This window comes from Solanum verrucosum, unplaced genomic scaffold, assembly GCF_900185275.1.
Source record: "Solanum verrucosum unplaced genomic scaffold, falcon-dt-bn FXZP01000275.1, whole genome shotgun sequence".
NCBI lineage: Eukaryota > Viridiplantae > Streptophyta > Magnoliopsida > Solanales > Solanaceae > Solanum > Solanum verrucosum.
In genome coordinates, this window is record NW_026020738.1 from 915,555 (window position 1) to 940,876 (window position 25,322).

The window sequence follows — 25,322 nt, forward strand, 5'->3', positions numbered from 1 at the left end:
TTATTGAATTATTGGTCGTATCTTCACATTTATTAAAATGTTAAATATATGCACTTAAAAATCGTTGTTATGGAATCATTAATATAATAATATTGATAAATGTGTAATATAATTTATTATCATAGTTATGCATGTTACCTCACTTTCTTATAGATTTTTATTTTAATAATAGATTTGTGGGTGATAAAATATTAGAGAATGAATTAAAATTTGATTAATTTTATTTGTAATTGTATGTTATTTTTTAATTTAATTTTAGTGCAGCTAATCGAATACTTTTTAATTTTATTATTTTCTGTTAATTTGATATTCCGTCATTTATAATAACATGTGTTTATTATTGAATTATGGATGTATTCTTCTTCAAATGTGTAATGTTGTCTGTTAAATTATTTCTATTCTTTTTATCTTCATCTTTTTATTTAGTGAATAGGTAAATTATTTGATGGCTAGCCGAATAAAATTTGAATATATTTGCGAATAAAATAGTAGAAGTTAAAGAAAAGAAGAACAATATTTATCAAAGTGAAAATCCTCTGCAAATGATGATATTGTTAGATCTATAATGTCTTATTGTGTTTTGTTTTAGTTTATTTTATTCAATTTGATTTGTTTTTGTCATATTTTGTACATAAATTCTTTAAATCAAATGATTGAACCATGAATCTATTCTTCTTCAAATGCGTAATATTGTTTATTAAATTAGTTTCATTCTTCTTATCTTCATTTTTTTTATGGGGTGAATAGGTCGATTATTTGATGGCTAGCCAAAGAAAATTTGAATATATTTGCAAATAAAAAAGTGGAAGTCCAAGAAAAGAAGAACACTATTTATCAAATTGATATTGATAAGTATAATGTCTTATTGTGACTTTTTAGTTTATTTCATTCAATTTGATTTGTTTTTGTGATATTATGTACTTAAATTCTTTAAATCAAATGAGTTTTATATGTTTTTTTTTATTTACATTTGTATTTGTAATCTTTGATATTTTTACTGTGATTAATATTTTTTTTTAGGTTGTACGTTATTTTTAAAATTTAATTTTAGTGAATTTATTCTAATACTTATTTATTTTTTCATTTTCTGTTAATTTTTATTCAATCATTTACACTAACATGTTTTTGATTGTTGTATTATTGGTAATATATTCACATTTTTAAAATTCTAAATATGTGCAATTGAATATCTAAAGTACTATGGAAATATTAATATAATGTATCGATAAATGTAGAATATCATGATTTATGCATATTATTCCACTTTCTTATATCTTTTTAGTAATATACTTGTGAGTGATAAAATATTAAAGTATGAACAAAATTTTGTTCATTTGTTCAGTTAAATTTTATTTAAAATATAATTTTTAAAATTGTTAGTATACTTAAAATAAATGGGTTGTCTTTGAAATTTAGAACGACTTTCAAACCTATAGAATATACAACTATTCTAAAATTAAATGTACAAAAAAGACTTCTTATGTTACAAGATATCAAATAATTTGAAATTATTTTGTCAATAGTGAAATAAATAATAGGTCATTTACTTAATTAGAAATTACCATTTAATTAATAAGAGAACATGCACCATTGTATATGAGATCAAGACAAATAGTAACGCATTTCAAAATATTAGATCAAAGTAAACTCAAAATTAAGATTACTTTTTTATAACGTGGAATTTAGACATTTTAAAAAAATATGGAATTTATATAAATTTTTAAATAGTTAATTAGGAATTATAAAATTATTTTTAAAATGATAAGTTAGTTATTTTAAAATTATAAAATTATTTGTAATTTTTTAAATAATTGAGACTGACAAATTAAAAGTTCAAATTTTGAATTTGATATTTATAGTTTTTGAAGATAGTTACACTTTTTCGACTTTATCATAATTGTAAGATAATTATTTAACTAGAATGTACTCTCTAATAGTGCATGTAATTATTTTGTTTGTTCAAAAATATTTTTATTTGTACGTACCTCAATTTTTATCTCAATTATGTAGAAACTTTAATAGTGATCATAAATAATTTCAATCATTATTATTAATAGAACATTGGAAGAATTAAAGTATTTATGTTAATAAAATTAAATTGTTGTATGTATTATTGATATATGATTAAAGAAAATAACACGGGGAAGAAAATATTAAGTAAATATTACACGTTGTATTAAAATATATTTAAGTTAATAAAATCAGAAATTGTTGTAAGTATTATTTTTTATGATTAAACAAAAATAACAATTCGAAGAAAATAATAAATAACTTTTACACGTTGTATTAAAATAATAAGTACTAAAAATTATGATAAATTTTATAATAGTCATAAAAGAAAATTATGCAGTAATTACTATAATAGAATACCAGAAAAATTGATAAGTTACTCTACATCTAATCATTGATAAAAAATTAAATTATTATTTTCTTTTCGAAAGTTTAAAAGTAACTTATTCACTATTTGTAATTAATTATTTTCAATGATTAATAAAAAATGTATATATCATGTACTATTATTATGACATTATTTTATATTGACTCTATTTTAAATTACTTTTCTATTATCGTTTGACACAAATTTAAGACTGTAAAGAATATTTTAAATCTTTTGGATTTGAAAAAAAATATATGCAAAATATACTATAAAAATTGATAAGTTCCTTGACATCTAATCATTGATAAAAAATTAAATTATTATTTTCTTTTTTGAAAGTTTAAAAGTAACTTATTCACTATTTGTAATTAATTATTTTCAATGATTAATAAAAAATGTGTATATCATGTACTATTATTATGACATTATTTTATATTGACTCTATTTTAAATTACTTTTCTATTATCGTTTGACACAAATTTAAGAATGTAAAGAATAGTTTAAATCTTTTGGATTTGAAAAAAAATATATGCAAAATATACTAACATGTCATTTATTCTTATGATATTTTACATTTCATGTGAAATATTTTTAACTAATAAATTGCTAATATGAAAAATATATTAATATATCAATACAACATAAAAATAATAAAGGACAAATATGTAAAAATATTTCAACTATTTGATGTTTCATGAAATTAAATTAATCATAAATTCATACATAACCGTGCAACGCGCGGGTACGTAGACTAGTTTTGATAATTGTCATGAATTTTATTTTTTATATTTTTGTTCGATAGGTACTATATTTAAAGAGATTTAGTTCAGATATTAGAAAGAATCAACAATACAAAAATTAGGTTGTAGAATTGAAAGTTCGGAATTTAACTCAAAATCTAATAATGAGGAGCTAAAATGTCGTCATTTTTATTGAAGATCTCTATTTTTGAAGCTTTGAGTTTTCAAAGAGAAAAAAATAGTCAGATAAGATGAAACATGTGATTTTCAAGAAAAAAAAATTGTGCATTGAAAACTAAGGGCAAATCATTTGATCATGAGTTTGACATGTTTTTCTCTGACAAAACTAAAGATAAATTTATACCAAAATATGTCAAGATTGGTATATTTAGATCAAAAATATATATTTTGAATCGAAAATATAATCATGGGTACATTTTGTAACACCCCAAAACTTCTAAGCAAAGATCTGAACCCTTCTCTGTATGTATGTAGGCTTGAACCTGACGATTTCTAATGTATATGCGTGTGTTAAGGTTTATACCCATGTGTTGATATCGGATGTGGTTTAGGGTCATAAGATACCTCTAACACTAAGTTGAGTTCAAAACTTTCCTACATATTAAGTTTTTCCATGAGATCATATAAGTGCCAATTTGAAATGACTATAGCTCTTAACATATAAAGAGTTAGGTCGATCATGACCTATTAAATTAAGGGAAAAGGGTCAATATTCCCCTAAACTATTCGAAAATGTCTAGATATACCCCCGTTTAAAGTTTGGCTCTCTCGTGCCTTCGCCGTCCAACTTTTCGAATAGATATGCCCTTGTGGGCGTTAGTTGGTCTGCTGGAAATATCCAGCTCACTTTATATTTCTTTAAATGCCATATGGAATTGCCACGTCATTTTTACATTACCACATGACATTTATATTAAAAGGGAAAGGGATCAATTATGGCCCTAAACTATTCAGAGCTCCTTTAAAACACCTATCCAACCCATAACAAATGGGTCAATTATGCCCCTAATCCGACCCATAAATCAACTCTTCTTTTAAATAACATATCCGACCCGTATCATATCCCCTTCTTCATTACCATCAAAATCGCACGATTTTATTTCAAAGCTAGAGTTCTTGAGAGCCCTCATTACCTCCATCGATTTCATTTTGAGAAGCTTGCACGACAATAAAAGAGTGTTCTAGTCATCTTCCACCATTCAAGTTTTAAAAAAATGAGTCAGGACTCGAGTGTCTCAAGTATGTCGACGGTGAAATGTCAATGTGGTATTGCAACGAGGATTTTCATGGCTGTCACTCCAACTAATGCTGGAAGACGATTTTATAGGTGTTCTAAGCCTAATGTAAATTTATCATACAATTTCATTAATTTTCATATTTTTGGCGAGTATTGATTTCAAGTTCATAATTCTATAGGGTTATAAATGTGATTATTGAAAATTGGTTGATGATCCGCTCCATCCTAGAGTTGCAAATCTCATCCACAATTTAAAGAAGGAAAACGATAATCTTCATCGTGAAAAGAAAGGTTTGGAGACGAGGATAGTTGATCTTGAAAAGTATTTGGCATCTGAAATTGAAGAAAATTGTGAACGTCTAGATGAAATTATTATTCTCAAGAGTGAGAAGGTTGTTGTCGATAATGAAGATGTTGTTGTCAATAAGTCTAAGAAAAAAGTTTATAAAATGTGGATTGTGATAGCTATGTTGTGGTGTTGTTTTGCAGCATTCATCACATCTTGGGTGATGAAATAGGAAGGGAAATATGAAGTTTTATCATTTTGTAATGTTTAACTTTGTAATGTTTAACTTAGAAAACATTAAACATGTGTGATGTGGTTGATGACTTTTGAATTCGAGTAGTTCATGACTTGAATTCTAGTAGACGTTTTGGTTTATATGATCTGTTAAGTTTGTTGTGATCAGCTGATTGAATCCTTTATATCCAATTCCACTTCCAACACATTTTGTTTCAGTACCAGTAAATTATTTGGATTCCATATTTGTGTACATTCCTCAAACTGTGAGAGTGCCTAAATGGAATTAAAGTCATCCTTTGGGCAATGATCATATTCTCCTCTGCTTTGAGTACAAACTACATTGTCACCTTATCAAATCAAAGTGAAAAGAATAGGCACAAAATTGTAACTCAAGACCAAATCAAAGTGAAAAGAATAGGCAGAAAATTGTAACTCAAGCCACCAGATTTCTTGAAGATAAACTACTGACTATTTTCATCAATAGTACTGCAATGGTGTCATAAATTCACAATGACAAATAAGATAAACACAACCAAAAGAAGGCGTATTAAATTCACAATGACAACTAAGATAAACACAACCAAAAGAAGGTGTCTGTAATGCCATTCTATGAAGGCATATGAAAGTTTCACCTAACTTAATACTCATCAGTAATATTGTTTGTCAACAAACTGTGGTTAACCATGAGCATTAACACAAAAATTAACATAGAAAATAAATTATGATGAATCATCATCTAGAACAGGTTGTCCTCTCCCCTTAACCCCATCATCTTGATTCTTTTCTTTTTTGCCTGCATCTACACATGTCCAGCAGGGATAGCTTATTTTCCCTTTCATGTTGTTTTGACCGGAGAATAAGGCAGATTAGTTAGCACTGAGGCACCAGTGTGATCACCATAAAATTGAATTTTTCTTGCACCAGTTGGAACAACTTTTGTCTTTAACTTCTCAGCCCTTAACTCTGATTCACAAATCACCATTGGTCTTAGAGTTGGGTCTTCTTTATCTTCAACATTAGGACCAAATGGTTCAAACTCTTGTGTTGCAGCTTGTGGTCGGAAAGTAGACTCTTGTGTACCAACCTCAATCAGACATTAGCCTTTTGCCTTTTTTTGAATGTGCATTATTTTCAGTACACTTTTTTTATAATTTTTTTTTGTATTTAGGTTAATTAGCTTACAATAAAAACATGGAAAAACATGGAATATTGTAGCTTACCTTGTAACAACCCCTCACATTATGGTTTGGTTCACCACAGTTACGTTTGAGTGCCTTTTCTGGACTGAGACCATTCACCTTTTCTTTTTCTTGCTTCATTTGGTTCTCTATTCCTCTTCATTTTAGGTCTACCCAATTGTTTCACAACATCATGAGGCAACATTGCACTTGAATGATCAACCTTCCAGAACTTCTGACCTCTTACAGGCCGCATCTTGTTTTTATATGTTAGCATGTAAGCATCCTTGCTATACCACCAATGTATTTCAGTTATTGGATCTACTTTTTTGTGTGTCAATGCTTTGATGGCATGAGGGCAGGGAATACCTGATAAATCCTAAATTCTTCAAGTACATTTTTTTTGCTCTAGATTGATAATGTGTCTATCTTCTCCATTAGATACTTCAGAGCCCCAATCTCCATTGAATTCCACCTTACAACCATGTGCTATGGCCCTGAAGTCAATGTACAACTTCATGCATTCTGGACTGAAATCAGTAACCCAAATCCTCAACTTTTTTTTTCCCTAGCAATCTCATCACCTGTACTCTTATGTCTTCTAACATCTTGATTATTGGCTTTGCTCTAGCCTCAAGAATCCATGCATTGAATGACTCAGTGAAGTTGTTATCAATCATCATGTTCTTGCACTGAGTATCAAAATAATCTCTACAACATGCCTTTGCTGGATACTTTACCAAATCCCTTGCACCATCTTTTGATAATTTCCCAACTTATTCAACTAGTCCTTGAACTCTTCATCATATGAAACTCCAAGCACACCACCACATAAGCTTCTTCATTTGACCACTCCTTCATTTTCTGCACAAGTTACTCTCAATATGTCTAGCACAATACCTATGTTGAGATTTAGGCAACACTTCGTCAACAACATCTATCAATCCATGTAATAGTGAAATAAACAAATGAGAACATGAAATTTATGAGAATCTGATAGTTAAAAATAGTAAGTAAAAATTGAGAATGAATGGGTGTTAAAAACAGTAAGTAAAACTGTTTTTGGGACTGTTAGAAAATGTTTAGGGGCATATTTGACTGTGTGTGTAACTCTAAAGAAATAGCTCCATAAAAACAATAAGTAAAAATTGAGAATCAATGTGTATTAAAAACAGTAAGTAAATATGGAGAATGAATGTGTATTAAAAACAGTAAGTAAAAATTGAGTTAAAAACATCATCATACCTTTTGCATATTTGAAATAAATGTGATTTTTGCACCATTTTTAAGGTCCAAAGACCCCTTCAATAGCTCAATGAACCAGCACCATGTCTTGCTTGTTTCTTTGTCCATTGTTGCCCATGCTAGTGGATGGAAACTGTTCATAGAATCTTGTCCTAGTGCAACCAACAACATACCCTTACATATACCTTTCAAGAATGTACCATCAAGTCCAATTAATGGCCTCAAACTAGATTTCCAGCCTTTTTAGAGCATCAAAACACATGTACATCCTCAAAAAAATTATTTTTCCTTCAGCTAGGGCATCCTTCGAGATATTTATCAAAACATCACTTTCAGGATTAGATTGCTTAATCTCTTGTGCATAGGCCTCAAACTTGTTGTAGTCATTTATAAAACTACCCTCTAACTTCTCAAGAGCCATCCTCTTAGCCCTTTTAAGTTTGGATTGACACACATTCAATTTTAAGTCATTGTCAAGCTCTCCTCTCATACCTTTTACCTTATACTTGGGGTTATTTTGAAGCTTGTTCTTGAAGTACTGAGCTAAAGTAGCTACATCAGCTCTAGGATTAAAAAAAGGCCTCCTCACATGTGTGTTTATTGATGAAAGTCTTTATCTTAAACCCTTCAGTTTTGCCATCTCTTGAAATCAAACACCTAAAGGGACATCCCTCATCACAACCATACCTAGTTCTCTTTGTATCACCTTTGATTATAGTCAAAGTCCTTTTGTTAGCTACTGCATAATAATTCAGACCCTGTCTTCTTTCATGTCCTTAAATGTCATATCAACTTGCAATTTCTTGAAATTCTCCAACCTGTCACCTACTACTCTTCCCCTTTCCTTGCTAATAGCCTCCATCCACTCATAATTAATACATTCCTCACCCTCAGAAAGATCCCATTCATAATCAGAGCCAACACTATGTTCACAATCTGTACCAACCTCAACATCAACAAAACATTATTCAGAATATTGTGTGATATTTTGAGCAAAGATGTGAGCTCACCCTCCTCCACAACAAAGAAGTTAACGATTTTAAATTTCTCACATAATAGGCTATGGATGGCCCTAATTCCATCATCCCCATCTACTATATAATACTTTCCAGAGTGCCCAGTGACTAAAAATTGTTTAACCCGAGAATGCCCTAGCTTGGAAGTAAACTCATGACATATATATTTATGACTCAATAATTCAGGGTCAAAATTAAGCCAAGAGTGCACCAATTTCTTAGTGTAAACCAACTTAGGTGAAATGACCCAACTACCCCCGTAGTTGAACACAATTTCAACTTCATCAATCATCCTTCAAAAATACATAAAGGAAACAGTAAAATCAAAGGGACCACATCAAACCAAACACATTAAAAGCTACAAAAATGTAATAAACTAAACCCTAAAAGACAAACATCATTTCGAGACCACCAAAAGACAAACAAAATAAAGCTAACAAAGGCATAAAAGTACATCTTTTAACATTAAACAATACATTTCAAGTGATTTTGGTAGACACAAATCAAATACAACATATGCCTCACTAGGTCGACTTTATTTAGATAACCCTAACCTAACAAGAAAATGTAACAAAATCGAATGTATAATTTATTGAATATAGAAGACTTACCTTCAACTTGTAAATCTTCTAAGAATCCTAGCGTCGCAAGCTTCGTAAATCTTCTAAGAACCCTAGCGCCGCAAGCTTTTTTCGATGGAAATAGAGAAGTTAACAACATATTAGGGCTTTCATAATGGGTTAAAAGGGATGGGTTTTGGGTCGGATATGATATATGAACGGGTTTTGATACGGGTTAGATAGGTTATTTAAAAGAGGGGTTGATTTATGGGTCGGATAGGTGTTTTAAAAGAGCTCCGAATAGTTTAGGGGCATAATTGATCCCTTTCCCTTTTAATATAAATGTCATGTGGTAATGTAAAAATGACGTGTCAATTCCATTTGGCATTTAAAGAAATGTGAAATGAGTTGGATATTTCCAGCAGACCAACTAACGCCCATAAGGGCATATCGATGCGAAAAGTTGGACAACGAGGGCACAAGTGAGCTAAACTTTAAACGGGGGGTATATCTAAACGTTTTCAAATAATTTAGGGGGAATATTAGACCCTTTTTATCTTAAATTAAAGGACTATGAGTCTTCTTTCCGACGACACCAAGTTTGTATCATTGGAGTTTAGAATAGAAAGTTATGATTATTTTACTAGAACATGTCCAGACTGAGAAATTTCAATTTGGCGAATCGGCGAATAGTTTGGTGTAGCGCCGAATTGCATCACCCAAAATGGCCTAAAAACCTTTAGAAACTGTTAATTTTCACGATCTAAAGGCCCACTTTGGTGATCCATCAAATATTTTGGTGATGGAGACTCCAAATCATCGATTTGGCCAACAAATTCATTAAAAGATCATTTTCTTTAATTTTTCTAGTCTTCTTACGTTCTTAAAGGGGCATTCTTTCCCTTTTACCCTTAATTAACTTTCCTAAGTCTATTTTATAACTTAATAACATCTTTATACGTACATATAGTAACTCTCAAAATCTCCAATTCTTCTTCTCCCAAAGATCAAGAATTTCAAGAAATGTTTTTATTCAATTTCGCAAGATCTAGAGGCCGCTCCATGTTCAAGATTATCTTCAAGAATTCTTAGGTTTTCAATTAAGATTCTTCTCCAAATTTAATATCCGAGAAATTCATAGAAGGATTTTTCAAACTCAAGTTATAAGATTCTAAGTCAAAAGTGTTCCCCCAATAATTCCTAATATTTAGCTATGTTGAACTTCAATGAGGAATTCCTTTCATCCCCATGTTCAAAACTTCTCAATTTTCATGAATTTAAAATCATAATTAGGGTTATAAAACTCACATTCGAATTCATCATATTTATGACCTGAATTGCATGATTTCTTGAACATTTTGTTCATGATTATGTATTCTTGAATATATGCACTTCCTTTTTATACTTAGTAAGGTTTTTCATTGTCATTCTATTAGTTCTTGACATGTTATTATTTATGATTTATGAATCTTATATTGCAAAGCATCATTTTAGAAGCTTTATGTTATTATGAAAGCTATTTTGAGAAATCACAAAATTTGCATGTTCAAAAAAATTATCATGATTTAAGCTATGAACATGATTTGGAAGATACGTTTAGAAGAGATTTTAGTATATTATTTTAGAAAGAAAGATTTGAGCTTTGTCTCACATTTTATTTAGACAGGTAGATAGTTACCTAAATATGAGCATACATATGAGTATATTGTTTTGAGAGGATTATGTAGCACCGAGAGAATATGGATTTAGAAAACTCAAGTCTCATAAATACGTGCCACCATAGGATTTGAGTATGCCGATTTGATGGTCAACTTCTTTAGCCATTTGAGGCTAAGTTAGTGGATCCATATTAGTAACATTGGTAAGGTACAGGGAACCCACCTAATTGGGACATTCATTGTTGCATCGTGAGCTCACCCAGTGTATGTCGGTTAAGAGAAATTCTCACCTAAAAGATTTACCTCCATTTTATATTTATTTGATATAATCATTATAAGATTTCATATAGTATGATTTTGGATAACATGATTTTCAGATATACGTCATTTTGGATATGATCTTAGAAAATATGGTCTCGGATATGTATTTTTGTTTCCGAAATATTATGTCATATATCACAATTTTGATTCTGTTGTCATTTGTGTATTACTCATGCTCAAATGTGTATTTCTTTTAATTGTTATATAATCGTTGATCTCAGTGTTTACCTTGCATACCAATGCATTTCATGTATTGACGTTACTTTGCACTACATTGTATTATGATATAGCTTTTAACACTCTAATTCAGACTTATGAATTCGTAAAAAAAGGTCGGCCCAGTCCCACCCGGCCCATGCCTCGCATGCCATGGAGATTGATGGGCTAGGGCGGGCCGACCCTTTATTTCGAAGGGATTGAAAATGCTTAACCAACCCAACCCTAGAAGGGCTGAGGGCTGGGGTGGGCTAGCCTTTTTTTTTCGTTTTTTTTCTTTTCAAACTTAAAATTCTATAACATTAAGAAGATGTGAAGATTTTCAAATCAAATATGGTAAACAATGATGTTGTTTCAATAACACTAGCAAAAAATCTAGTGTGATTAATGATGAGTCCACAAATTGGACTCATTTAGGTATTTATTTTGATAGAAATAGTGTCCTCGAATGCTTATTTTGTCTCAATATCTGATGAAAACTCTTAAGTTTCAGGTATTTGAAGTTTTAGTGAAAGCATGGACACTTAGGCACAAAAAGGAACAAATCCTAACACTCAGCTCGAGAGAGTGAGCCCTAGTCCCATATCTTAACACTCAGCTTGAGAGAGTGAGTGGGGTAAGGCGTAGGCTGGTCTTCATGCAGCAAATAGGTGTCCGAGAGGAACTTATTTGAAATGGAGTAAGTTGTCCGAGAGGAAACTTATTTCCATCTAAAGCTTAGTCTAGTCATTATTATCTTGCAAATTTCCTATTGAAAGCATGTACCCAACGATTTATCTCGACTTGTATTGCGGTCACACCCCAAGAACATTTCTCCATACTTGATTTTCTTGTTAATTTTTGCTATTTTTACTACTTATGAAAAAAAAACCCAATTGAAATTTGACACTTTTGTGCCGACCCCTTTAATTTACTATGTTTTTAATCGTTAATGTCTTTAGCTATGACTAGTTAGAGATTATTTTTCTATAAACTCTCAAAACCACTCCCTTGGGACACGACCCCAACCTTTAGTTGGGTTACTATACTATCGACGATCATAGACACTCATACCGTAGGTTAGTGTCGTTGGTCACTATAAGCATCAAAATGGTGCCGCTGTCGGGGAGTGGTGTTATTTGAAAATTTTTAGATTAGTAGATTTTTTGTTCTTATTAGTGGTAGTTTAGTTACTTAATTTACAGTTTTTGTTTTGAGTATTTGTGAGCCACAACAGGCCATATGAGTACAAACAGGGACAACGGCTGCCGAACGGGTCACTCAGCATGTGGTGTTTTCCATCGAGACGACATCAATAATGCTAATAGTGTTTGTCACCCTGCCGGCGTGGGTGATATAGGTGAAATTTGCATGCCACAAGTTGATGGGAATGTAGTATTCGAAGTTACCAACGCAACATTCCAACTCATACATTCGAGAGGTTTATTTGGAGGGTTGGAGCATGAAGATCCGTACGATCATGTACGAAGATTTGTGGAAGTGTGCACCCCTTTATTATTCAAGAACCTATCTCAAGGATCCATATGGTTTCACTTATTTCCATTATCATTAACCGGGGGAGCCACTAAATAGTTGATTGAGCACCCAAACAACTCCATCAAATCATGAGAGAAGTTGGTTATGGTATTTCACTAAAGATTCTTTCCTCCATCAAGAATGATGAAACTGAGGGACGATATTCAAAATTTCAAGCAACAGGAGGGTGAACCAATTCACGAGTCATGAACAAGAATCAAAAGATATGTGCGTAAGTGCCCAACACATGGGCTACCAAGTGCATTGTTGTTCCAATACTTCTACTGTAATCTGGACTCGGTGAATAAATGAATAGCTGATCAATTGGTGCAAGGAGGAATAATGTTACAATCATTTGAAGTAGCCTCATTCCTCCTAGATGGTATGACTAAAGTAAACCAGGCATGGCATACCAAAGATGATCAAGTCTCCCCAATATGCTTCTGATTAACGCAAAAACAGATCAAAAAGGAAAGGGAAACGGACGAAAACATCAAGAAGATGTTATCTCAAATGGAAAGTCTACAAAAACATATGAAGGGGACACGTGGGGTATTTCGAGTTGAGGAGGGTTCTTCTTTCGGTTACTCAAGACCGAGAGAGGAATAAGGTTGAAACTCTAGAAGATACGAGGAGGGTTTCCACACACGCTATCAATCGCGAGGTAGGAATCAAGGTTGGAGCTATTATAGATGAGAAGAACCAAGAAGATGTTGGCAAGATTGGGCTGAGCAGGATGGTCAAGAGGAGGACCATATTCACTTGAGCGAAAGCCTGAAATCCAAAGGGAGTGCAAGTAGTCCTCGGGTAAATAATTTGTTATTACGCATACTCGAAAAAGTTGAGGGCTCTGATGACCTGTTAAAAGGAATGAAAGATGACTTTTCATCATTGAACAGTAAAGTAAATTCTCATGTTGATGCCATCAAAATGTTGGAAGGCAAATTGAGTCTGTTATCAGCTTAATTAACATCCAAAACACCCATGGACTATATTGAAAGAGAGTTGGTTGTGATTACCCGTAGCGGTATGGTGGCAATAGGGGATATGATGGAAGATGAGGATCCTTAAAAACATAAAGAGAGTCAAGATGTGGAGGACCAAGGTTTGCCTATTCAACAAAGCCTTACTAAAGAACCACATGAGGAAGCAGATCAACAAGTTCAAGTTCCAAAAGTCACACCAAGATACCTTCACCATTTCCCCAACGTTTGAAAAAAAAGAATAAAAATGAGAAGTTCAAAAAAAAATGTCAGTATTCAAGAGCTTATCAATTAACCTTCCTCTAGTAGAAGCATTGTTGGAAATGCCGGGATACGCCAAATTCATGAAAGAACTGATTACAAAGAAAAGGAGCTTCGAATATGAAATGATTGAGGTGGCCCATAGTTGCAGTGCAATTATGACAAATGATTCAATCACTAAGAGAAAAGATCTTGGAGAATTCACAATCCCGTGCACGATCGGCATGCTCCAATTTGCTAAAGCCTTGTGCGATTTAGGGGCAAGTATCAACTTGATACCCTACGCAATATACAAGCAACTTGGTTTGGGTGAACCAAAGGCAACCACAATGAGACTCTTCATGGTTGATCGATCAATCAAGCACCCAGTCGAAATACTCTATGACATATTGGTAAAAGTGGATCAGTTCATCTTTTCTGCTGATTTTGTGATTCTAGACTGTGAGATTGATGTTGATATTCCCATTATTTTGGAAAGGCCATTCTTAGCTACCGGGAGAGCATGATGGATGTTGAAAGCAGGAAATTGAAGTTTCGTGTGAATGATGACGAGATGACCTTCAATATTTGTAAGTCTATGAAACAGCCAAGTGACATCTATGTGGTGTCAACTGAGATAAGGCAGTGGCAAGTGTGAGTCATTTAATGCGCAAGAATGTGCCCTTTGAATATGTGCTTGCTAATTATGATGAATTCGAAGTTTAGGGTTACGAGGAAGTGGTAGTTGCTTTATCAGGATTAAGAGCATATTCAAGGAATTCAATCAAATTAGATATCGATCTGAAAAACAGAGAAAGTCCCTCTGTTAAACCATCAACAGAAGAACCATTGAATTTGGAGTTAAAAGCCCTACCCTCTTATCTAAAATATGCCTTCTTAGGAGCCAATAATTCTCTGCCTGTAATTATTGCTGCCAATCTGCTTGAAAGGCAGGTGAAATTGCTCATTGAAGTACTGTGGAAGCATATAAAATCTATTGGATGGACAATAGCCGATATATGAGGAATTCCTTCTGGCATCTGCACTCACAAAATCCAGCTTGACAACGAATGTAAACCTAGTGTGGAACATCAACGGAGATTAAACCCTCCAATGCAAGAGGTGGTAAAAAAGGAAATCATCAAGTGGCTAGATGCAAGGGTGATATACCCTATTGCAGATAGTAAGTGGGTAAGTTCGGTGTAATGTGTACCCAAAAAGGGAGAAATAACTGTAGTCCCGAATACAAAAGGAGAACTAGTGCCAACAAGACCAGTGACTGGGTCGAGAGTATGCATGGACTACCAAAATCTTAACTCATGGACCGAGAAAGACCATTTTTTGATGCCTTTTATGGATCAGATGCTTGACCAATTATCAGAAAGAGGGTGGTACTATTTTTAGATAGGTACTCTGGCTACAACTAAATCTATATTGCGCCGGAAGATCAAGATAAAACCACTTTTACTTGCCCTTATGGAACTTTCGCATTCAAAAGAATTCCATTTAGGCAATGTAATGCCCGAACAACATTTCAGCGTTGCATGATGTCTATTTTTGCAGATATGGTCGAAGACTCTATGGAGGTGTTCATGGACGACTTCTCAGTCGTAGGGGATACATTCAAAAAATGCTTGACTCACTTAGGACAGGTACTCCAAAAATAGGTCGAAACGAATCTGGTTCTGAATTGGTAGAAATGTCACTTTATGGTAAAATAAGGTATTGTTCTTGGGGATAAGGTGTCACAAAGGGGGCTAGAAGTTGACAAGGAAAAAATTGAGGTCATTGAGAAATTACCCCCACTGATTTCAGTAAAGGGCATTCGCAGCTTCTTGGGGTACGCAGGATTTTACAGAATGTTCATTAAAGACTTCTTAAAGATTGCACTCCCATTATGCAAACTCTTAGAGAATGAAGTGAAATTCCACTTTAATGATGTCTGTATGGTTGCATTTTAGTGTTTGAAAGAGAAATTAATATCCACTCTGATCATCATCAGTCCTAATTGGTCTGAATCTTTTGAGTTAAGATGTGATGCCTGTGTTATGGCACTGGGGGTTGTGCTAGGGAAAAAGTGCAACAAACTGTTTCACACAATCTACTATGCAAGCAAGACTCTAAATAGTGCCCAGCAAAATTATACGGTCACCGAACAAGAGTTGCTTGCAGTAGTTTATGCATTTGAAAAATTCAGGGCGTACCTGCTAGGCACCAAAGTAATCGTACACACTGATCATGCTGCACTCCGTTATTTGATGGCAAAGAAAGATGCAAAACCACGATTAATTAGGTGGGTACTGCTATTACAAGAATTTGATTTCGAGGAGAAAGATAAAAAATGATGCGAAAATCAAGTGGTTGACCATTTATCAAGACTGGAAGCAAGGGAGAATGTCGAGCATGAGGTTGACATAGATGATTCTTTCCCAGATGAACATGTGTTTGCAATATCCCTCAAACATACGTCATGGTATGCGGATTTTGCAAATTACATTGTGTGTGGGCTGATGCTGGATGAGTTGACCTTTTACCAACAGAAAAGATTCATGTTCGATGTTAAAAAGTACTTTTGGGACGAGTCATACTTGTTTCGAGAGTGTACTGACCATATCATCAGAAGGTGTGTTCCGGAAGAAGAAGTGGTAGAAATTCTCCATTCTTGCCATACATCTCCAGTGGGATGTCACCATGGTGGTGTTCGCACCACCGCTAAAGTTCTCCAGAGTGGATATTGTTGGCCATCAATCTACAAGTATGCAAATGAGTTTGCAAAGAAATGCTCTAAATGTCAGCAGCAAGGCGGAGTGTCTAGAAGACACGAATTACCTCTCACTCATATTTTAGAGGTTGAGCTATTCGATGTATGGGGATAGATTTCATGGGACCATTTGTGAGCTCGTTTGGAAATAAATATATTTTAGTGGCTGTAGATTATGTCTCCAAACGGGTAGAAGCCATCGCACTTCCAAACAACAAAGGAAAAAGCGTTGTCCAATTCTTGAAACGTTACATCTTCGCCAGATTTGGCACTCCAAGAGCAATCATAAGCGATGGGGGATCCCACCTATGTAATAAGTGGTTCTCAATGGCACTGAGTAAATATGAGGTGAAACATAAAATGGCAACCCCATATCATCCTCAAACAAGTGGCCAAGTCGAAGTGTCGAATCGAGAAATCAAAAGCATCTTGGCAAAGACAGTAAATGACAATAGAACTGATTGGTCTAGGAAACTTGATGATGCACTATAGGCATATCGAACTGCTTACAAAACAGTTATCGGGATGTCTCCATATCAGTTGATTTATGGTAAGGCTTGTCATCTACCCGTTGAGTTAGAATACAAAGCATTGTGGGCATTGAAAGCTTTAAATTTGGACTGGTCAAAAACTTCAAGGGTGAGAATAGAGCAGCTGAACGAACTGGATGAATTTAGACTCATGTCATATGAAATTTCAGCCATCTATAAAGAGAAGATGAAGAAATGGCATGATGCTCGGATACTCAAGCGAGACTTCAAGGTAGAAGATTGGGTTCTGCTATATAACTCGCGACTTAAACTCTTCCCCAGAAAGTTCAAATCCAAATGGTTTGAATCGTTTAGAGTAACGCGAGTGTTCATCAATGGTGCCATAAAAGTTAAATATCAGGAAAGACCTTCATTTACAGTGAACGGTTAATCTGAAATTGTATCTGGGAGATTGTCAAGAGATTTCGTTGGTTGAAGTGGTATATTTGGAAGACACTTGAAGGCATTGCTGCGTCGTGCCACGACGTTTACTAAGGCGTTGTTTGGGAGGCAACCCAAAAAAAACACAAATAAATCCCTTTATTTCCCGGTAATAATATTGTATATCATTTGTGCAGGTGAAAGTACTAAATGAATGAAGGATGGCAAACAATAGATCATGTCGGTAAGTCGCCGAAGGGGTTGGCGAATCCAACCTTATCCACCGTTAGACTCAAAACATCGTACACACTGAAGTCTGTTAAACTCGATGAGATTTAGAGATTATTTGCGATTCGCCAAAATTTTTGGCGATCTCGATGCAAACCGCCGTTTGGATCTTCACAATGACTGAAGATTCTGTAAAACTCGGCGAGTCGAGTGCTCACTCAGCGAATCGTCAAGAGATTCGGCGATTAGAACTAATATCGCCAAATAGATGAAAACTAGACTGATGCCATGACAGATGGAGCAACTGCATAATCAGGATCACTTTTTCACCCATCTGTTTGTCTTACTTGCATTTAGTTTTGGATACTATTATTTGCATTTGAGGACAAACGTTTTTATTTGTGGTGAGGTGAGGCTCACCTTTTGTGTGCTATTTGTGATTCGTGTTTTGCATATATTTGGGTTGTTCTGTTTAAAATTATGTTTACACTGCTTTTCGTGGATGTTTGACTTAAGTGTCGATTCCTTGTGTGATTGACTTGCTTTGAAACTTGCATGAATAAACCTAGAATTTGCCCTGATAGTCTGATTGATTTAGAAAGGTGTCCTTTTGATATGATTTTAGGCAATTTTAAAGAGTGTGAGCCAAATTTGACATATACCTTTTTTATGGCCTACCCGTAAGTGTGTGAAACTCTTTTGAACACCATTTGAGCCTTACCTTTCTTTGGAAGAACCTTGATGAACCCTAAACCTTACTTGAACCACTACCTACAATCCTCTTGAGTTGTGGTTTAGCGAATAGCCAACTTAGGCCAAAAGCCGAAGTTGGGGGTGTGGTGAAAAGAGAAAAGGATAAGTCAAGAAGTGCAAGAAAAGTCCCCCTTAACCCATGGTATTGCATAAAAATTGAATCATTTCAATTCAATTTTAAAAAATGTGGAATAAAGTATGAAGGGAATCGAGTTCCAAGCAATCCATGAGGGTGAATAAAAAGGTGACTTAGAAGCACTAGAAAAAGAATCGATAAAGAAAAAGAAGGGAATGTCTTGAGAATACCACATCCCACGAAGAAGGAGCCACTGAGCCTAAATGACCATACATTTGCACTTATCCCCATTACAAGCCTTAGAAAGACCTTTTTTATCTTGAGTAAACCGAATCGAAAGTCGATTGAAAAATAAAGGCAAACCTATGGGTGAAAACATGCATTGTGTTCCTCTTTTTTAGTGTGAGCGTTGCATCGGATTCCTGATCTTGATGTGAGGGAATTTAGATACTTTTTGTTGAGCTTGAACTTGCACAAGTAGCAAGTATTGCGACCATAAGAATCTTTGGTAATAGTGTGTCACAACTTAAATCTTTGAGTACACATTTAATTCTTGCATAAGTAAATTGAGTCTTGTTGTGTGCACTCATGATTGAGTCTTGTGTAGCACTGTTTGAGACACTGTTTTTGAACGGCTGAACTCAAGTTTGCTTGAGGACAAGCCAAAGTTTAAGTTGGGGGTGTTGATGAGTCCACAAATTGGACTCATTTAGGACTTTATTTTGATAGAAATAGTATCCTCGAATGCTTATTTTGTCTCAATATCTGATGAAAACTCTGAAGTTTCAGGTATTTGAAGTTTTAGTGGAAGCATGGACACTTAGGCACAAAAAAGAACAAAAAGACCGAAAAGAACAAAGAAGCTAAAGCATGAACATCGCCAAGAACCTTTGGCGATTTGCCGAAAGGACAGACTCCGTCCTTTGTTCCAGTATGCTAAGCCCTGAAGGAAGATGATAAAAAAGGCGACGAAAGGAGCAGTTGGCGCTTCGCTGAATAGTTTTGCAAAGCAGTACTATACCGCCCAATGGTCCAGAACGTGAAGATGTTGAAGGCAAGCATGAAACGGCGATGAACAGAAGAAGGGTGAGTCGGCGAGTCATTCGGCGGCATCGACTAACTTCACCGAAAGATCCACCAGCGCTATTTTATGAAGTTTATAAATACTAAACTTGTTATTAATTTTAAAAGTTCTGAACCATTATTATTTATTATCATAATAGAATAGTACGTTTTTAGATATTTTCTCTCAAGTTTGGAGAGGGTTTTGTGGGAGACTTGAAAAGAGAAGGATTTCATCTTCCACAAGTTGGAAGTGGGCCTTCTCCATTCTTCTTCCTTTGCTTAAATCAAGGTTTAATTTCTTATACCCATTTGATTTTAGTATTATTTTAGGTGTATTTTGTTATTTCTTGATGTGTGGCTAAAAACCCTCATTCTTGCGGTGTGATTTAGCAAATATGTGTTGATATTGTTGTTGGGTCTTGCTTGCTGATAGGGTAGATGTATTTTAATGGTGATTTCACCTAGTGGTTGTGGTTTAATTTAATGGGTTTGTAGTTCCAAATACGAAACCACCCATGTGTTTTCGGCTTGCCCGAGAGGGAGGTCGCGAAACCAAGACCACTAGAATGATGGTCTAAGGAGTGGGTTGACATGAGGTTTAGCCCGAGAGAGTGAGCCCTAGTCCCATATCCTAACACTCAGCTCGAGAGAGTGAGTGGGGTAAGGTGTAGGCTGGTCTTCATGCAGCAAATAGGTGTCCAAGAGGAACTCATTTGAAATGGAGTAAGTTGTCCGAGAGGAAACTTATTTCCATCTAAAGCTTAGCCTAGTCACTATTATCTTGCAAATTTCCTATTGAAAGCATGTACCCAACGATTTATCTCGACTTGTATTGCGGTCACACCCCAAGAACATTTCTCCATACTTGATTTTCTTGTTAATTTTTGCTATTTTTACTACTTGTGACAAAACCCCCAATCGATATTTGACACTTTGTGCCAACCCCTTTAATTTACTATGTTGTTAATCATCAATGTCTTTAGCTACGACTAGTTAGAGCTTAATTTTATTTTTCTATAAATTCTCAAAATCACTCCCTTGGGACACGACCCCAACCTTTAGTTGGGTTACTATACTATCAATGATCATAGACACTCATGTCGTAGGTTAGTGTCGTTAGTCACGATAAGCATCAATTAACACGTTTCTAGGATACTAGATACACGAGATACATGTATCTGGTGTGATGCATCCCAAATACGGGAGCGAGATAAGAAAGTGGCAAACGAGATGAGAAGGAGGCGAGGGCACGAGTCTTGTGTATGTATCCTAGATACATGTCAATCCACTTAAATAGAATGTATCTAGAACAAATTAACCCAATTTTGATTCCATGTATTTCGAGATATATGTATCTGGACGTACCAAAATTTGGTAAGATTTGTAATATTAGAACATAACATCCATTTAAGTAATGAGCTCATATACTAGTGAGATTATTGTAAGTTAGCCTTAAATAAATAGTTTTGACCCATGGGTCAACCCAGCTCGACCCCAATCAAGCCTCAAGGGTCAAAAGGTTATATGGGCGGAGCTTATAAGCCCTAATTTCAAATGGGCTTGAAAAATTCTATCCCAACCCTACCCCAATAACGGATTGGGTTGGGGCGGTCTCATGGGCTAAGCCCATTTTGACTGCTCTATTCGCGAACAGATATTCCACTAAGTTCCTCTACTTTCGGCATTGTGGTGAGTCCTCCTCACATTCAGAGGACTCCAATTATGATTCAACAAATTTTATTCACTTCAATTGTGTTAACTTTTAGGCAGCTCGGGGTCTTGCCTCGACAAATTATCTTATTCGCTTAAAAAGTTTTGAACACCAATATTCAGTTGTAGTAGACTTATTTCTGAAATCTATATCACTTATAATTTTAGTTTACAACTTCCACTTTAGTTTTTCTGTAATATTCTTAGATATGCCATGTCAAGGGTCAACTTGGAATCACTTGTGATTTCAAGTACTCTGTCTCGGCTAGGGTGTAGATTCGGATCTGACATATTGAAACTATTTCTAATAGTACATGAATATATTTAACTTTTTAAAATTATAAATCATATTATCCCAAATTTTATTTGCACCAAGACAAGTTATGTTTAATAAGTTTAAAATATACAATTGCATTACTTTATAATATTTAATTTTAGTTATGATTTAACATTAATCCTTTAATTTGCAAAAAAAGGTGTATATGGTTCTTCTTGAATATGACAAGATGGTTGTTACGATTCTTAAGAAGAAATCAAGTGTAAGGTTGTTTGACTGGTTTAGAAATGCTAGCAAGAAAAATAATAAATTTGATTGATTTCTAATCATATACGAATAAAGCTTAATCAATATTTATTGAGAAATACATTAATTTAAGGCTAAGGTTGATTAGACAAAAAAAAATCGAAAAATTAAAAAAAATGATTTGTTGCCTACTGAAATGCAATCAACATCAAGATGATTAGAAGAAATTCACAACCACATATAATATTATTCTTTTAACTTGTAAGCAATTCAATATGTAATTAGTCATTGATTTTATTTTATTTGACAACCAGAAAGTGAACCGTCATATAATAAGTTTTTTTTGTGAGACCATGTAAGGAACAAGAAGAGTGAGTTGAATTTAGATTAATGGATTAAAGAGATAATTTTCACTAAAGCAACATTATGCATTTATAATAGGAAATATTACCTATCTACACACCTTTATTTACCATAATTTTTATTATTCCCTACCATTTCAAAATATTACCAAAATCCCTTATTTTACTCCCAAATCTTAACCTCCTGATACATAACTTCATACTCCTAAAACTAACGTTTCTCTTCCTTAATTCACTCCATTAATCTTTCCCTAACTTCACTCCCACAATCTTATCAATTAATTCCTTCCTAACAATTTGAAATTCAAAATCGCTCTCTCCACTCAAATCAATTTCAACTTCTTGAATAGGTAATTTTCATCTTCCTTGATTTTCACCGTTCATCCTTGTTTTTTTTTTTCATCATCAATTTACTAATGTTAATTCAAGTCTCAGTGGGAACATGTTGGTAAACGTATGAAAAAAGTGTGTGTAGAATATGCTTACCATACTTGACATGTTGACCCAATATCGTAATATTGTAGTTGATGATATGGTCTAGCCTGATGAGAATGAAACCCAGAAGGGAACTTGGTAGCCTTTGTTGAAAAGATAGATGTTGACTTTGTTGGAGATGGATAAGGAGTTAATACAAAAGATAATTTCTTCGTCGGATAAGAAGCCAATGAAATAATGGCACAACCACCATATGGCAAATCATTGTTTCTTCTTATATATCCATATCCCTCAACTCTCCATGATTAACCCCATGAGTTCTTGATTATCCAGTAGTTATCATCTCTTTCGAAACTATATCCTACTATTAGTACTCCATGGCTCAAGTCATCTGGACTACTAGAGCAACTTCCATCATAGATTCCCTACATATTTCATAATACAAAAGGACAAAGTGCACGTCATTTTTGGGATTCTTGAAAGAAGAAAGGGCAAAAAAAAGTGTAAAAAAGGAGTAACAGATAAGAGTACCTCCTCTATACAATTGAAAATCAACAATCGTTCCATCAATGCTAACATTGACAAGTTGTTGAGCAATAACACAAAGAAGGGCAATTCCTCCTATGAATCTTTTACGATTTCAAATTGATGAAGAAGATGAAAATTTGAATTTTGAATTTTGTGAAGTTGTTACAGATTGGAATGGATTGATATCAATCAGATCTGCGTGATTTATGAGAAAGAAAATCAATTTTATGCTAATATTCCATATTAAACGCAACAAACAAGTTTTATAATGTATCACAATTAATGTATCCGGATGGCTCATATTTTAAGAGATTTTTGTAAAATAGAAAAAAAGTAAGGATAAGATGTAATTTAGGTTTTACACTATGGGATTTATGTAAGTTATACTTTATAATATTATTCATTTATACATAATTTTTTTAAAAATATACATAATAAGTAGAACACAATTTGAAGGAGTATAACCAATCTCAGTCGACAGATGATTGAGACAAGTTAACTCAATTTCAAGCAGGAGCAACTCAATATAATTCGAGGTCTAAAGCGAAATTTTAATTAGAGGCCTAAAATTTAAATAAATTTTATTTTTATTTATTTATTTTTCTAAATTTTTAGATGTAAATTATTGCTTAATATCTTTTTTATAAATGTTTTTTTCAAATACTTTTTTTAATTATTATTTTTAAGCAAAACTTTATCAATTCAACATTGAAAAACGTCATTTTATTGAGACAATTATTATATGAATCAATAATATAGTTCTATAAGTAATAAGTTGATAAGTTTTAAATAAAGATAAGAGTTAGAATCATAGAATCTGATTCAAAAAGTTGATAACTTGGTATACCTTACTTTAAAATGAAAAGTTACGAAGAAATAAAAGAATATTTGTAATATACTTTATTCAACACTTTTCGGCTATTGATTCATATTTTTGGCAGAATATTACTCTAACTATAAAAAAATTGAAAAAATAGAGTGTAGAAGGAGTTAAAAAGGATAAATAATGTGAGTGTTGGCGAAGAGAATATATATATATATATATACTTTTTATTATAAATAATTAATTTTTTTCATGAAAAAATTAAACATGATTTTTTTTATAGAAGTTTGAGGGGCCTCAGACATTGGCCTAAAAATTCATAGGCAAGAGCCGACCCTAACTTCAAGATGATTCAGTGAATGATATGTAAATCAAAGTTGGGGGGGAGGGGTAAAATGAATGGGAGGGTGCATGATCTAGGCCCAATAAAGACCTTTAACTACATTCAATCTAAAATGAAAGTACATGGTCTTCGATTTAGTGATTTGTTCAGCTTGCAACTATGTAATAAAAGATCGACATGCTTACCCACATAAAAGAAAAATGAATTGTTCAAAATAGAGTCATCTATAAGATAAAAAATAAAATCATTTGTAAGATCATTGAATTTTAGTGGACATTTTGGAATTTTATGGATCTGTAAATCTAGCAATTCCTACCAGGGTGGTGGGTCAGAGCGGATTCCCTTGCTTTAGGGCAGGAATAGCGGAATGGTTAGGGTATTTTATATTGTTAAAAGTAATTAAAAATATTTTGATGTTATATTATGTATTTTATGATTAATTTAAAAACATTGGTTCTGATTGTAGCCGTACATATGAGCTGCATAAAATATAAATGTTCCTTTTTGGACAGAAAACAACACGCTTGCGTTGATTAATCTATTTATTTTCCAAAAGCTAAAAGAAGTAGTTTTTTTTTTACAAAAATATAATTTGAGAAAATTCACTTGTAAAATATAGTTTTTTTTTACCCTCCCTAGGAGCTCCCACCCCTTTTGCTCCCTTGGTGACTCGAATTCGCAACCTTCGGGTTGGAAGTGAAGGGTGCTTACCATCTGAGCAACTCCCTCTCGTCCTTGTATAATATAGTTTAAAAGTTTGATCAAATATTAATTATTTTTAAATCTATTTGACCAACATTCTTTTTTGAAGCTTTGATAAAAATAATCTAAAATAAATAAAAGGAAAAGGCTCAAATATGCCATCGAACTTTTAGAAAAGACTTATTTATGTCATCCGTTAAAAGTTTGGCTCATTTATGTCATTACCGATTAAGAAAAAGCTCATTCATGCAATTATTTTTTAACAGTGATTT

General features: G+C 33.5%; 2 protein-coding genes and 1 pseudogene across 2 annotated transcripts; 2 read left to right on the plus strand and 1 right to left on the minus strand.

Annotated features, from left to right (window-relative positions):
• Positions 1-5,733: 5,733 nt before the first annotated feature.
• On the minus strand, positions 5,734-7,742 carry LOC125812676 (uncharacterized; annotated as a pseudogene).
• A 6,114-nt stretch (positions 7,743-13,856) lies between these two features.
• On the plus strand, positions 13,857-14,357 carry LOC125812677 (uncharacterized). Its single transcript, XM_049492166.1, has one exon. It carries the CDS (start codon positions 13,857-13,859, stop codon positions 14,355-14,357), a length of 501 nt encoding a protein of 166 aa, XP_049348123.1.
• Positions 14,358-17,116: 2,759 nt separating this feature from the next.
• LOC125812678 (uncharacterized) lies at positions 17,117-17,512 on the plus strand. Its single transcript, XM_049492167.1, has one exon. It carries the CDS (start codon positions 17,117-17,119, stop codon positions 17,510-17,512), a length of 396 nt encoding a protein of 131 aa, XP_049348124.1.
• The last annotated feature ends 7,810 nt before the right edge of the window (positions 17,513-25,322 follow it).